At 38.7% G+C, this 16,430-nt stretch overlaps 1 protein-coding gene across 2 annotated transcripts in view; it reads right to left on the bottom strand.

Annotated features, from left to right (window-relative positions):
• Positions 1 to 16,430, bottom strand: part of atrn (attractin) — a 226,201-nt gene that overhangs the window by 151,286 nt on the left and 58,485 nt on the right. For both annotated transcript variants that reach the window (XM_074692049.1, XM_074692048.1), the window contains exons 11-13: positions 13,714 to 13,798; positions 3,948 to 4,168; positions 1,146 to 1,267 (exon numbers count right to left, since the gene is read on the bottom strand). In XM_074692049.1, coding sequence (XP_074548150.1) covers positions 1,146 to 1,267; positions 3,948 to 4,168; positions 13,714 to 13,798 — 428 coding nt within the window. The remainder of the gene's footprint in view (positions 1 to 1,145; positions 1,268 to 3,947; positions 4,169 to 13,713; positions 13,799 to 16,430) is intronic.

Raw genomic sequence — 16,430 nt, forward strand, 5'->3', positions numbered from 1 at the left:
TTTCACATGTGTTTTGAAATTTAATATCTAATGTAATTCCCAATTTTGCTGCCATAATCATTTTTCCTCAGCCACTTTTGGATTTTTTGCCATTTTTTTGCAATTTCATACCTATTTTGCAACTATATATTAACCTTTTTCTACTTTCATACCATTTTTACCCATTTTTTACTATTTCATGTCTATTTTTTTACCTCAATATAAACACTTTTCTTCCCACTTTTGGACCATTTTTACATTTTTTAAACCCAATTTTACAACTTTATGCCTATTTTGCAGCAATTCATCTTTTTTCGGCCACTGTTAGAACCATTTTTGGAATTTTTACATGTTTTTTGAAATTTAATTAAAAACTTAATTCCCAATACTACTGCCACAATCAATTTTCCTAGGCCACTTTTGGATTTTTTTGCCGATTTTTCCGAATTTATTTCTATCTCCTGGCACTGTAGGTAGAACCAATACATGCGTCTGCTCTAAAAGATCCTGGTGCAACCACATCACCATTATGTTAGTTCTGCTTTTGTGATTATGTGATGTTGCCGTGAGAGTAAACCGGTGAATTACTTTTGAAAAATAGATAAATGTTGCTAAATGTTTTTTTAGTTCAATCCAATATAAATCTTACTGATATGTTCAAATTTCTAATACTTTTGGAAATTGGATTTAAGACATTTTAATGCCATTTAAGGCTTTATCTTTAGAATAATGAATTTAATGCCTTTTAAGACTTTTCAAGGATCTGCGAGAACCCTGTAAATAATTGATGTACATCCAGCGTTGACAGTTTGGCTGGTGTTTTTTTTGGCTGTGAGGAGACTTTTCATGCTCGCTTTCATTTCAGCTTCTCTCATAAGAATAAGATCCATGCTGGGTGTTTGATCACAGGAAATGAAAGTGAGATATTACAGTTTCTGGGTGCATCCAAACATTTGAGTGAGCACATCCTCCTGCTGCTTATTACTGGAGGTTTGGAAATTAATAGAGCTAAGTGCAGCGTTTGACAGTTTTGCTGGTGAATCTGTGACTAACGTTGTGCAAACAGCAGCGAGCAGAGCTTTCGCTGATACTTGTGGACACAGCTGTGATGTATCTGCAGGGTTGGTGGAGTTAGCAGGCTGTCAGATGAGGTCAGTTTTTCTCACCGTGGCAGACGTGCAGTTGCTTCCCAGAGACACACACTGGCCCGTGCACCACTGGCAGCCGTTGGTGTTCGCCGTGCAGCTGTAGCAGTCTGTGTACTGGTCGCACCTCTCGTTATCAGCATCTGCAACATTTGGAGGAACATGATTTTCTTTATCTGAGACAACACAGACGGAAATGATCCCACAGTTTGAAAATATCCAGAGAAAACCTGAATTGCTTGAAATTCTAAGTCTGTAAAAATTCCTGGACATTCGGTATCTTCAGGGGAATCTGGGACAGAGTAACTGCCAGACAGAAACACAGAGGAGAAGCCTCGCTGGTATTAAATGTGCCTGAAAGAAAATTCATCTGCAAACATTTCTGCAGACAGCGGAAACGGAGAGCCAGCTCGTCAGAGGGAACAGAGAGAAATTTTTGTGACAAATCACAAAAAGCAAACAGAAGAGAATTCACAGAGGGAAGAAAAGAGACCTGGCTGAACTGTCCCTGATGATTACTTCCTCCTGTCCAATCACACACACACACACACACACACACACACACACACACACACACACACACTTACACACCAACGCACACACAGCAACGCATACACGAGGAGTGGTAAAACTGGGACATGCTGTCATCTTGAAATGTGTTTATAGGACACATGAAAACTTGAGGAACACACACATGCACACCACACACACACACACACGTTAATAAAACAAAGACTGCTTTCAAAAGGAATTCTGAATTAACATCATCAGAGGCCCCCAAGGGGTCTGTGGAGGTACTGCAAATGTTTTAGTTTTTCCTCATGTTAATGTCTCTGAACTCACTTTACTGGATACACAGAGGCCAAAGATGTTATCTTTCATTCAGCAACAAGACCTCCAGGACAGAGGAAGACCCGCCTCTATCACAGCTCTGCCAATCATGCAGCCTCAACTTTCAGTCAGACTCTGTCAGGTTCCCTTGGGGGTTTCTGACGGATTCACGTAAAATGCTCCATCTGGTAATCTCATTGCCTATTACCAGAGATGGCAAGTAATGAAGTACAAATACTCCATTACTGTACTGATGTAGATTTTTCAGGCCCTTTGTACTTTTAGAAGTACCTACTTCTCTGATGACTTTTTACTCTAACTCAATTACATTTTCAACATAAATATCAGTACTTTCTACTCCTCATGTTTCCCCAAAAAAAGGCTGGTTACTTTAATTGTAAAGCCTGAGCCCATAAATATTTTTTTTTTTTGGCAACATCAGTGTAAGAGCAGGTCTGCCACACGTTACACTGCTAACGTTCGAGCAGCTGCACGAAATGAACAACGGTGAGGGTCCCACACAGTCACAGGAGCAGCTCCCATGACCTTATTTGAAAGAGCTTTTTGAGTCTATAGGTGCCAAAAACAACTCCTGTCGTATGCATGCAATAGGAAAACGTTTTACTTTTATAAGAACTTTTGAGTACATTTCAGAGCCTGTACTTTTTTTCACATAGGTATTTTACTTCTAGCCTGCACTTTTTACTTTTACTCGAGTAGATATTTGGTTTAGAACTTTTTACTTTTACTCAAGCCTTTTTTGACAGAGGTATTTTACTTCTACCCAAGTAAGGAATCCAGGTACTTTTGCCATCTCTGCATATTACTAACAGTTGACAATAAATAAAACTTAAAAAAAAAGCAAATTCAAAATTAATTTTAAAAGAATAATTTGAAAAAAAAAATCAGCTGTGGATCTGCTCCCTGAAACTGAAAACCAGCAAAGCAAACTACAAAATAGACCCAACAGACCAGTAAATACTACATACTACAGTGGTTCTCAACTTTTTACAGAAATGTTTTTTTCTCCTAAGTACACCATAACAAGCACAGCTTTTGGTAGGAAAAAAAGACGTAGAACAGAGCGCTGTACTATTAGTATCTGATTAATAAAATATTCTTTTTTTAACAATAACACCGTTGTTAACCCTGAAAATTGTAACTGGACAGGCACAAAACATATCAACTACATCAACTATGGGACAAAACGACCAAAGATGTGTTAAAGAGAAATATTTAAGCATATAGAAATAATTTTTAACTTAAAGTGCCTTCTTTTGGATTAAAGAAAGAGCTCTTCTTAAACCCAAATGATTCATTTAAAAATAGATCAACATTTCTTCTCAAACAGAAATAAACTTAATAGTAAGAGATTTTATTTAAAAAAAACTGCTTAAGCTATACTGGCTTTATGGTACTGCTGACTAATTTCTCCCCATAGATTTTTCAAAATATTGACAGAATTTTGTCCATTCTGCTTTAGCTAGGTCCCTCCATGTTTTCAGCAGCATTGCTGCTACGCTTCAAGTACAACACTGTTATCTGTGCTGTTACCCTGGTATGACGGAGACTCTTATTTTTTGGCGGGAATAACAAAATTGAACATCCTACTGGACACATTATTCACTTTCTAAACTAAAAATTTTGTCCGTATTACATAACTGCCATTTTTTAATAATCATTTTCGAATCTTGCCTACCCCCATTTGAGAACCACTGACATACTACATTCATAGTTAGTGGTGGGTTGTTGGTGGTTTGGTAAACAGACGTGGTTGCTGAAGTCAGCATGAGTATAAACACCACGTTTCCTCTTTCTTCTTGTTTGCAAAACATTTACCTGTTTGTATTTTCTCACTGCTTCTTAGGTTAAATGTCAAACAAGAAATCCTGAATCGGCTTATTATTGTTACGACAGTTTTGCAGACTTCTTGAAAATAACACGTCTATGTTTCATAATGACAGTCGTGCAGCATTTGGTGGAGACACCTACATGATCGAGTGTTACAGGACGCCGGTGTCTGCTGCTCGGTCCCGTTGGCGAAGCTCTGCCAGGGCAGGCAGCTCCCCTGGGTGCTGTTCCAGACGCACTGGATCCCAGGCCAGGCCTGGCTGCAGGATGCTGGACTGGAGAAGGCCAAGCAGCTGGGCGAGGTGTACATGAGGACATCACTGAGCAGCAGGCTGTTGAAGCCGCCAAACACGTACATCACACTGCGGAGGATGGAGACAGAGAAAAGAAGATGTGAGGAGGAGACTTTGTGGGATGAAAGAGGGAAACGATTCGGGAGGTAAGGACGGTGATTCCTGTCCCACAATCCTCCCAAGTTTCGACCTTTTGCGCACAGCCCGAACCAAAGAAGCTTAGTCCGAGTGCTCTCCTTCTTCTTCTCTGGGCTTCAACCCACCTCACAAGTCTGCTAAATCCTCAACAAGCCCTCTCCCCCTGAACGGACGGACCTGACAGGCCCCCTGCTGAGTGTGTGTGGGTTTGGCTTGTGGTTTAGGGCATTACTGAACATCTTTCTCTCTGGCCTCTGTTCAGCTGCTGGGATTAGTGTGTGTGTACGAGTGTGTGTGTGTCAGAGTCTGGACAGGGTGGCTGGGTAATTTGCACCAGTCTGATCATAAGTCCCCTCGAATCAAACGAGGGCACACTTCACATCCTTCACTCTGGGCGAGGAATGAAGAATCAAGTTAAGGGCTTTAATCTGCTGTAAAAATGCATTTTTTTTAACCAAATAAGGGATCGATCATCAGGAAAGAAATGTTTATTCTCTTGCTTTTTAACTTGCCTTCACTCTCTTCAAAGATGTGAATGTTTACACCATAGCCATCTTGATCTCATGACCTTAAACTTTAAGTATCTCTTTAACCAAAACATGTCTCTGTTCAGTAAAGAAAGTAAAAATACCAACGCATCAGAGAATGGGTTTTATAAATTGAGAAATTCAGAAAGGAGTCTGGATTTTGGGGGGCTCTGGAAGAAGAAAACAGACTCCTCTCTGCTTAATTCTGAGGTCTGGACTGGGGGGGTTGCTTGCAGGGTTTTGCAGCAGGATCTGAGGTTGAGTGTAAACACACTGGGGAAAAAATCAACTCTCACAAGTTTGTTGGAGCCGGGGCAGCAGCTGAAACGCGCCCCATGTTTGGAGGCGGTCAGTGGACTTTGGAAAACCTTTGCTGTGTCACTGAAAGGAAAGAAGTTGCAGAAAGAAAACCTTTAAATTCAGTGCTAAAACAGGGTGAGGATTTTTTCAGCTAATAGCTTAAAATTAGTTTAAACTTTTTTATTTCATCTATTTTATCTGTTTTTGATCAAATTTTAGTTGTTTTCTTTCAATATATTTTCTCTGTAAAGCACGTTGAATTGCCTTGTTGAAATGTGCTTTATAAATAAACTTGCCTTGCCTTTAAAATATTCTCTAAATTATTTTTGAATTGTTTTCAAACCTTTCAGAAATACTCTTTTGTGCCAACTGGATTGACACAGAAGAAGAACTCAGTGGAGGCTCCGCTCCTCCACCATCAGAAGGAAGTGACGTCAGGATACGAAGTAAAAAGTTCATAATAAAAGTTGCTTTTAAAGTTACGTTGTGTAGACACATCCAGTTTTTCTGCTCTTTTGTTTACAGTTGTTAACCTGATTCCTTGGTAGAGCTACATTAAGAAGAGAAAATGTATAAAATGCACGTCTTTAATAACTCAACATGAATTTATGAGCACTCCCGTTTGGTGTAACGATCTCACTTTCATTTCCTCATTTGTTTCACACTCAGCGCGGCTCCGAATCTCTAGCCAGACTCTTCTTCTCTGTTTTTTCCAAATGGTGGAATAAATTACCTAACTCTATACGATCCACAGAGTCCCTTTCTACTTAAAGGGATGTCTGAAGACTCATCTGTTCAGGAAACACTTAGACCCTTAATCTGAGCCTTCTCCTCTTTGTCCCCAGGGGTAGAATGAGTCAGAAGGTCTCAGACTCAGCTCTTAGTGAATTTTCAGCACTAATCACTGAATTTTGCAGAAGGTCGAAGTATATTATTGTAGCAGTTAATTGTGGTTAGACAGCAAGATTATTCTACATTTAAAAAAAATAATAAACTTGCACTTGATGGCAGCACCTGCAGCTAAATACCTTGCAGCACTTTTGTCGCACTAACTAGGTTTTTTTCCTTCCGTCTACATTCTTGTCAGCATTGTTGCTGTGTTGTATGTTGCTTTGGACAAAAGTGTCTGCTTAATGAAACTTAGAGCTTAAACCCCAGCTATCTTAGCTTAGCAGGTGGATAACAGTGTCCTCAAGGAAACTCCAATTCAGGATTTTCTGCTTCAAGTTTTACTGAAGAACTGAACTCACAAAAAAAAGTACATTACTTTCTGACACCAGATTACGAATTAATTCATCTCCCTATATATATAAAAAGCAATATAAAAAAAAAATCCACTAGCTTGATGCTAACGTATATGGGAAATTGTATTCGAATGCTAGCGGTTAGCATACATAGATATTACTTCAGTTTTAAACCAGAATTTCAGCTTTCATCAAGTTAGTCTCTGTTAATCAAAACTCTAAATGTCAAATTCCTAACAGACAAATGTTTTCCAACAGGAAAATAAAATGAAACTTACATGCAGGATATGGCTCAAATTATTGCTATAACCGCTTCAAGACACTTGATGGCCTACTTAAGTCAATTACTAGAACATGACAATAAATTGACGTCAGCCGACGTGAGATTTTTAACTTATTTTTATCGAATTATGTCCAGAGATATCCAGGACCATTGACTAATTTTAAATCTATTTAATTGTTAACTCTTTGTTAGCTTAATAAAATACATTTTTGTTTTTTTGCTTTGTTTTTTGTTTAACTTCACATCCTTACATCACTTCCTTCTGACAGTGGTGGGGGTCTCCTGGATCTCCTGGTCTCCACAAAAAGAGACATTCCACTGTGACCATGGTTTATTGATACTTACCATGTTATTATGTGGTTTACAAGGTTTTTATTTTATATTTTTCCTATATTTTTTATTTATGTATTTAATTTAATATGTCTTTCACTTTCTGTTCTTTTGATTTTTGTTTTGTTTAGTCCTTGACTTGTATGTTTATTTAACATTGAAACTAAATTTTAAAAAAATGGCAAAAAAAAAAAATATTAAAAAAAAAAAAAACTCCTCTGATCCATTTCCTGGCTAAAGAGCCTTCAAAGAGAGCTAAATTCTGCCCTGATCTCAGATCTTGTGTTGAATCAGAATGTGATCAATGGACTTATAAATGCATGAACAAACCTCTAATTGCTCCAGAGGAACAGGAGTCATCAGCGAGGATTGACTCGAGCAGCGCTGGGGATTCATGTTAATATTTGATGCGGTCTCTACAACAGCATGTAGAGTTTAGTATGGATCTGGGCGTCTCGCTCTGCCGGCGGTGCAGATAATATGAACAGATGAGTCATCCCTTCTGATCGCTGCACCTTTCCAATCACTATCTATTCATGCCGCAGACTAATAATGAAGTGTCATGTATCGCCGCACAAAGAAGCATTTTTCAAGGTAAAAGGTTTTTGTTTCACTATCACTATCAGCTGTCACTGCTTCAGTCAGTGTTTGCTTTTCTCCCCAAGATGCCACAGATTGTGTCATAAGATATTATCTTAGTTGATGAATTTTGCAGAAATTGGCAGAGCTTATTTTTGGAGAAATATCAGAGAAAGAGTTTTCATGCATTGGAGTAAGTTTGGGTAAATAAACAAGGGAGAGTTAAAGCTTTAGTTCAGATTTCTGAAGTTTTACAGAAGGGTTTGAGCAATTACTAGGGAACTTTACAGACTTGAGGTCCATCATTTAGGGGAAATCAAACATTTCCATGTTCTTATAATTAGGTACAGAGAAGATCTGACTGATACAAATGAGAAATATTAATAAAACTGTTGGGAAGTAACAAAAGCTGTACTATGTGGAAATCTGGCACTCCCATTTTGCGAGGCTCTAAATTACCGTAACTCATCAACCATTTGTGCAAGTGTGAAAACTCAAATGGCTCCCTAAAGAAGAAAAGGCAAGTTTTACAGCAGTATCTGATGTATTACGGTACTGCAAAGGAATAAATGTGCAATGACAAACGCAGATAACAACTGGTGCCAGCTGTTCTCATTACCGTAACTCTTCAACAACTGGGGCAAGAGAAAAAAAAATCAAACGCATTCTGAAATAAGAGAAGATGAGCTGTTTCAGACACAAAAAAAGTTTTTAACAAAGTCTGAAACATGGATGGTGGTTAACCCTTTAACCTTAAGGTCCCCTATTGGAGGACTTTGAGGTCACTCTGCAACAACAGGTATAACACGAAAGAAACCCTGAACATCTGGTGTAAGATTATAAAAGCGTATCATTTGAAGGGGGGGTCAAATTATTAACTTGGCCTGCCTTGGATCCTTAGTCTAAACCTGGTCTCTGTGATTCTGGATTGTGGTACCTAAACTCGGAGTATATATGAACTCCATAACAAAGATTTTTTTAGATACCTTCAAATAAGGGACTATTATTGAAAAAAAATAAGACAAGTTATAGTATGGAGGGAAATTTAGTTGTAGATATTTTGGTTAAAGCATACAGAGAGGATAACAAGACAATTATTTTAAAGCTTTGCCAAAGTTTTTTAGACACAGAAAAGGAACAACATAGATTATCTTGGTGTCCTTTTGGAAGTGTCCAAAAGTTCAGTTGTTTGTGTTAGTTTAGAAAAGGTTTTTTGGTTATGGATTGCTTTATGATTTAAAGTTCCTATGTTTTGGTTTGATAAGTGAAAATCTTGTTTAGCAAGAAGACTTATGTCTTGGTAAGATCCTGCTCATAGCCTTCCAAAAAATGTCTAACTTTTGAGTCAAACTTCAACCAAACTTTCTGTTTGTTTTCATAATGCTTGAGTTATCACTCTAAGCCAGTGACACCTCTGAACACATTTCACGAGAGTTCCCTTTATGATGACACCAGAATGATTCAAAAAGACTGCATTAAATACTCTTTTCAATTTATTTTTCAAGCAGACGCAAAAAAAAAAAATGCATCACAAAGGCTGCAATTAAAAAACAACAACAACATTTTAATATACATTTATTTTAGTTTGTGTTTTGTTACTTATGGGACATCAGCAAGATTTCTACACAATTAATATTTAAATTTATGCTCACACAGTATTTCTTTTTCATTTAAAAATAAAGTGCACTTGACATGTTGATATATTTCAGTGGTTGAGCCAGAAATTTGGTCTTATTCACATTTCTGCATTTTATTTAGTGTGAGATCCACAGATGAGAGGATTCATATTTATTTTTTATTTCCTTGTTCATACCAGGCCTGTTGTTCTGCTGTGCTTTTCTTTTCTCCTTTTCTGATTTTATTTAAGGGAATTAATGATAATTTTATTACAACTCTACAGGGCTTGAAGTTAAATGAATAAGTCAATATTCTACTGTGATTGTAATAGTTAAATCAAGATGTGTTATTCTTACCAACTCATGATTCAATTCATCTCATTTCATCATGACATGTAGGCCTGGCCTATAGGAAAATATGCTTATATGTTGACAGTATTCTCTGTAGTGTTGGTCATACTATAGAACGGTTTATTGCTTGTGTTCAGTAAATAATGTAGAAGATAAACATCCCCCCCAAAAAAATCGTATGCTGAATCGCAATCACAAAATAGGTCCAAAAAATATTGCAATTAGATTATTTTCCAAAATCGTTTAGCCTTACAAGGCTGCATAGGTGATGAAAACCACACACGGTTGGATACTTCAAAAAAATGAGGCCAGTTTATCAGCAGCTCCCCCTGGTGGCTGCCTGAAATATAGGTTATACATTCAACTTCTCCAAGCATGTTTTTAATTCTAATTCCTCAGATATCTGATATTGATTGTTAGCATTTCTTGAAGCTGATAAATGATGATTGGCACCAACAAACATTCACAGTAAGAAAGATGCAGAGTTTGGAATATCATCAAAACCAGGATTTAAAACACAACTTTGTTTGATGCAGCAGATTAACCTTCGTGGATCCAAAGTTTCAGACTTTGAAGAGTTTTTTCTTCACTTATTTACAATAGAAGGAGTTGGAGGCACATCAGAGAATGAAACTCCTTCAAACTCAGGCTGATGTTTACCTCAGTGACTGTAAGTCTAAGAACTCATCATATCGAACTCTTAGAAACACTTTCCTCTGTGAATGCATACAAGAAGTCGCTGCTGGTGCTTTCTCAGACAGACGCGAGGGTGGCGGCACCTATATGACTGAAGACTCTCCTTTCTGACCTGTGTCTGATCTTTATCTTAAGTGAAAAGACATTTCTACCAATGGTATCAAAGAGTTGTGTTTGCCTCTCTTTGAACATATTGATATAGATTTGCAGGTTTGATTCCATATAGATTTTCAATAAGTTTTCTGATCTTTAAAAATCTTCCTGTGTGGTGTTCGGTTTCCTCAGTTTTGAGGTTTCCTGCAAGAAGAGGTTTAAATTCATAACTTGAGACGACTGTAATGAGTCGTTCGTTTTTCCCACTAAAACAGCAGATACCTAAAGATTTACATAACTCCCGTTTCCTGAGTGTATGCAGTTTGCATACCGCTCTGTACACTAACATGCTGCAGGTGCACAGAGGTGTGATCATGAATAAAACAACCATGAAAGGTAATTTCCCTTTGGAATAGCTGAAAAAAAAAAACCTTAATATAAAACTTTGTGCATTGTGTGTGAAAAGGTCGTCCTCGGCGCGAATTTCTGTCAGATGCATATAGAACATGTTTGCTTGCATAATTTATTTAATTTCAACACGACTTTAAATGCCAGGAGAGAATAATAAAACACATGAGGTTTGGTGGAAGTGAAACTGGTCACCGAGGTTTAAACAGGCAGGGCAACAAAAACTGGAGTTTACACAGATTTTATACCATCAACAATGGAAACATGGTATGATTAATAGGCAAGTAAAGGATTGATATATGATGCAGAAATGTTTAAGGATCAAGCCATGAAATCATTATCAACACATAAATTTCTCCAATTGAGAAGTCATCTTCAGAAGGATAAAGAAAGAGATAATATTTGCGAAAGATAATCCAAATAAGAAGAAGTGCTTCTGTCTGAGTCGTCTCTATTGTTTATAAAGAACTGCAACATGAGCCTAAAGACAGCAACCTGGAGGTTAAAGATAAATGGGAACTGGAAGCAAACAAAGTAACAGATGAACAGTGGAGGGAATCATTCAAAGCAGGACTCAAACTAACAAACAACCTTTTGTGGAGAGAATTTGACTGGAAGGTCAAAATGTATTACTTTAATACACTGTAAAATGTAATTTGTTGACTTTACTTGAAGACACTCAGGAAACCCATTGCCTCAAAATTTTCAAGTTAAGTAGATCATAAGTTCAAACAGTAATTTTTGTCATGATAGTGTTTTGTAACCATGAGTGAGGAGGCAAACAGTGGGTATAAGCCACTGCTGTTCTTTGAGATGTTGCACAGAGGGTGCAAGATGTCTGTGCTCTAAACGGCACAGACCAGCTGTTTAGGCTCCGTGACAATGACCTGCTGTCTTGTCTGTCTGAACTGTAACCCATCAACACATCTCTTTATTAGCATAGACACTAAATGCACTGTAAAAATCATTGAGTATACGGGCCTATGCCCTGTAGAGCACAGACTTCCTGTCTGTGCAGCATAGCACAGACGGCTGGTGCCCTGCCCCCCGCAGTGTAACCTCTCAATGTACAGCACGGTCTCATATCCACTGTGTTTCCTCCTCACTCACGGTTTCAAAACACCATCACAACAAAAATGTTTTTGCTGTAAAACAACGGTAGTGTACTGGCATCAGTTTTTTTAGTATTTTAACATTGTTTACAGTGTTTTTTTTTTTTTTTACATTACTATATTTAATCGTAACAGGATTTTACTGTTGAAATCTTAAAGTAATTAATAGTAACTTGTGACAGTGTACCAAAGAAATCTCTGCCTTGAAGAGAAGAACATGCAACTTTTTTCTTTTAAGTTGCCCCTTGAAAGATACAAAAGGTCATTCACTAAAATGAAATTAATTGACAATAGTAAATGACTTAACTACCCTTACAATTAAAAAAAAAAAATAAAAAAAAAAAAAAAGATAAATGTCCACAATGCACCTGGGCAACACTCAACGAAAGGTGATGACGTAGGCATGTTTTATTTCTTCTACAACCCAAATACCTTCATTGTGAAGTTGACACTCTTTATACTTGAGATAATACCTACTAGTACCAATAATGGGAAATTAAGTAACTTACTAAGGATTTTGCTCTTAAAACAAACTGCGTCTTGGTTGAGACCACTTCCCTGTAGCATTATGCAATGGAGAAACAGAGTCAAACCTATTTTAATCATGGATAAAATAACAGCAAAGTTACATCTCAAAATTAAAACTTAGAGCTGTTGCTAGGCACCACACTGTTGTGGCAGCTCTCTCTTCCTTGTCCGTTGCTTGTAATTTTTTCATCTCTTTTTCTTCATCTCTGCATTCAGAGTGGATCATTACTTTGTGTGGCTTATTTGTTGGTCATGGACACCAAACTGGTTTTGTCTTCAGTGATATTTTTACTATTTTTGCTCCTGTGTTTGTCTGGAGATCCTACATGTAACCATGGCTGCATTGTTTACATGTGAAATCAGCTGTTAGCAGCCTGTAGCATGTCAGTGCTAACTGGTGCAAGGCCAGATGTTTCCCCACAAGGTGAGGAGAAGGAGGTGCTGGTTCCCAGGTGTGAGCTAAGAAGTGACGACATCGACCTGTCTGTCCATCCATCGTTATTGGGAACGTAAGATCTATCTCCAATAAGATGGACGAGCTAGCCATGCTAACCCAGCAACAGAGGGAATACCAGAAGGCAAAGTAGCATCATGCTATTCACAGACATGACTAATTTTTTTTTTTTTTTTTTGATCAGAGAAGACACATGTGTAAAAAGTGTATCGTGAATGCATCCCCTTTATGTATGCCTATTGTGTATAAATAAATAAATAAATAGAAAGTTAAAAAAAAAAGAATAATGACACTCCTGAGTGTATCACAGATTGTTTTGGGAGATTTTCTCTCATTTCATGTTTTGATGGCACTGGTGGAGAGTCTAGAGAGTGCTCGTGTCTGCTATCCTTCCTGTGTTCGGTGCGCTTCAGACTCGGCGCCTGCGAAGGCCACGGCGTGTGATTCATATAATCTTCAAACTCATCACAGTATCCAACGACCCGCTGCGCCCCGTCTGGAAGCATCCGCACATTATATCTGCTCATTTATTCACATTTTCCCTCACTCTGCCACCCTTCTTTCCATAGACTGATCTCTATCTGTTTTTCTTTCTGTGTGCGATTATCTGGACTGATTGCTGTCACAGAGTTCAGAGTCTTATTTTAGATTTAGGCTTTATGTAGAAAATGCACAAACAGACTTCTGTTTGGCTGTAAACAACAACTTGAGTTGATTTCTCTGTCTCGTTTCTGGAGTTTGGATCTGATGATAAAGTCACACAGATGTGTGTTTCTATGCTAGGATATCTCTGACATCAGGCCTGTTGTTGCTGGTTTCTCACTGGTTTCCTACCCTAGCTTCGATGTAAATAGATACTTATCATGTCAGTCTAAAGGATATGAATTTTTTCAATAACATTACCCATAAATCTCCTCTGTGGTTGCTTTGAGTGAAGTGTTGTGTGAATGATCACCTGTCACTGAAGACAGCCGAGTGTCCAAAGCGATTGACGTCATGGTAAAGGTCCGGTCGAGGCAGCACGGTCCACTCATCGCATGCTGGAAAGACAAGAAGACACCCAGAGGTCACACAGCTGACCCCACATATTAAATCACACACGTCTCCAGCAGTTGCAAATTCAGCTGACGTGCCACGGGTGGTTAGCGAGACCTTTGACAGCTCATAACCCCATGTCAATCAACCAGCCAGCCGGCAGTGTCCTTGACCTGGACGCTGAGAGCCTGACGGATACGGGACGAGGAAATGTATCCAGGCGTGTCAGTCTCTGGAACCCTTTTAGTCCTGTGACCCTAAAATAAAACCGTATCTGTCTGCGACCCTTTATCAGAGCTTTAGGTCTTCTTCTATAAACTGAAATGAACCTTTCTGACAAAGTTTGGGTACAAAAAAATAAAAAGGACTTCAAAAGAATAAAGCAGTGAAAGAAGAAATGCACTTTGTTCATGAATTTGTGCATTTGCAGGAATCATGAAGTTTAAAAACATTCCCTTATTAGCCACCAGCCACCATACGTGTTTGATGACACATGTACGGTGGCTGGTAAGTGTCTTTGGACTTAAATAGAATTCAATAATAAAAACTGTGAATTGACAAAATGTCTTAAATAATCATGAAACTGACACATATTCACCCTTATCATACTGAAAATATTCAATCTTAAATTAAATAGTTTAGAATTAAAAATATGATAATGAAAATATTGAAATGTCACATATGTACGGTGGCTGGTAGGTGTCAGATGATTTTCAAAAGCCACAACACAAATGCAAATGCATTAAGATCAATGAGCTAAAGGAGGTCAGTTATTCCAACGGACACAGAAAAGTTGTGAATGTAAATTATTTCTTATTGACTTCAGCTGACAATCGTCTCCTATGGGCCTCTATACATGTGTGTCAGTGTCAGTGTCAGCCTCAAACCCCCTCCTCTGCCTGGATGTTGATGTTTTGGTTGTGTCAGGAGTTTTTGGGCAGAAAATAAGCGTGGTTACAGGAGCCAATCACAGTATACTCAGTGGGCAAGTGACTTTACATGTTGATTAGCGAGTTAAAGGGATAGTTCAGTTTTTTTGAAGTGGGGTTGTATGTGCTCTATGTGACCACTAAGGACATTAGATACAGTAGAAAGTTGTCTCCTCTCCCTCACTGGACATCAAGATGCTGAGTGTTACTGCTGCCACGACTGCTGTTGTTGTTGTTGTAGCTGTTACAGGACACTCCAGAATTTAGAAGAGCAGTGAAATCTGTGTGATCAGTTATACAGACGGCTTGAGAGCCAGCAGTGTCCTCAGACAAATCCTGAAGAGTGTCTGTAACCAAGTTCCACTCAGTATTTCCGACTCTATCTTGATGTCCAGTGTCCGTGGATGTTTCCTCTGTATTCCTTTCAGTCTCCATCTGTAGCAGCTCCTCTTCTGTGTGCTCCGGATCATTCAGGTATCCTTTTGGTTCCAAAGTGAATGAAACTTCTTCGTCGCTGTCATAGTCACTCATTTTGAATTTCCTACGCTGCCTCACAATCCTTAGAGTACAAACAAAAGAATTACGATACTTGATCAAACTTACACGAGGCTACAACCGGCACCTGAAGCATAGCTTGTTTACTTTCCCTACAGCTGAAAGGAGGAGGGGGGACGGAGCGCACTAGTGCTGCGTGGAAGGACACATGAGTTAGTTAGGTCCAGATAAATGTTTATATTTCCGAAGACTTAATGCACTTAAAAATTATTTTATGTAGCGTACTCTTAAACTGTGGTATTACATTTTGATTTTAGTTCTTGTAGGCAGAGAAAATAGCCTTTGAATTTGGTACCGTCTGTCCCTGTTAGCGCCTATTTCCTCGTCACCATCGATTACAGTTTGTGTCTTACTGAGGGAGAGAAGACACCTTTCTATTGTATCCAATGTCCTTAGTGGTCACATAGAGCTCATACAACCCCACTTCAAAAAAACTGAACTATCCCTTTAAGCTGACAATCGTCTCCTATGGGCCTCTATACATGTGTGTCAGGGTCAGTGTCAGCCTCAAACCCCCTCCTCTGCCTGGATGTTGATGTTTTGGTTGTGTCAGGAGTTTTTGGGCGGAGAATAAGCGTGGTTACAGGAGCCAATCACAGTATACTCAGTGGGCAAGTGACTTTACATGTTGATTAGTGAGTTGAAGAAGCTAATCAGAGCGGCTATAATAGCAGACGTAGCACGGAGGAAGAAAAACACAACCAAAGTGAAACAAAACATCAAACAGATAAGGCGGGGGTGAAGTCTGGCTCAACTTTCACTTGGTTTCAGGAAGTTGGATAGCAGCATGAGGTGAAGAGTGGCGTGTTAGCTTTCTGCTAACCAGGTATGTGTCAAATACTTGTGATTAGCTTGCGCTAACATGCTAAGTCAGGTGCACGGCTCTCAAGTCTCTCCCATGTAGAGTGGTGATGCTACAGGTGGTTGCTGGGCTAGTGAGTGTGTTAATGTAGACACGCTCAGAGTGGGTGTGTGCTGCAGCTGGCACTGAGCCAAGGAGGAGGAGCCCAGTTTGAATGTTGTGTTTACTCAAAGGTAAATTCCTGCAGACAGCCAGGCAGCCTCTGCTTCCATCACAGCTTATCTCTGTCTTTCATTTTCCTGGTGTCTGCTAAAAATAAAACCCTTATATGCTGACACAATAAAGGCAAAT

This window comes from Halichoeres trimaculatus, unplaced genomic scaffold, assembly GCF_033239565.1.
Source record: "Halichoeres trimaculatus isolate MK-OKI-2021-1 unplaced genomic scaffold, fHalTri1.1 fHalTri1_scaffold_17, whole genome shotgun sequence".
In the NCBI taxonomy this organism is placed as follows: domain Eukaryota; kingdom Metazoa; phylum Chordata; class Actinopteri; order Labriformes; family Labridae; genus Halichoeres; species Halichoeres trimaculatus.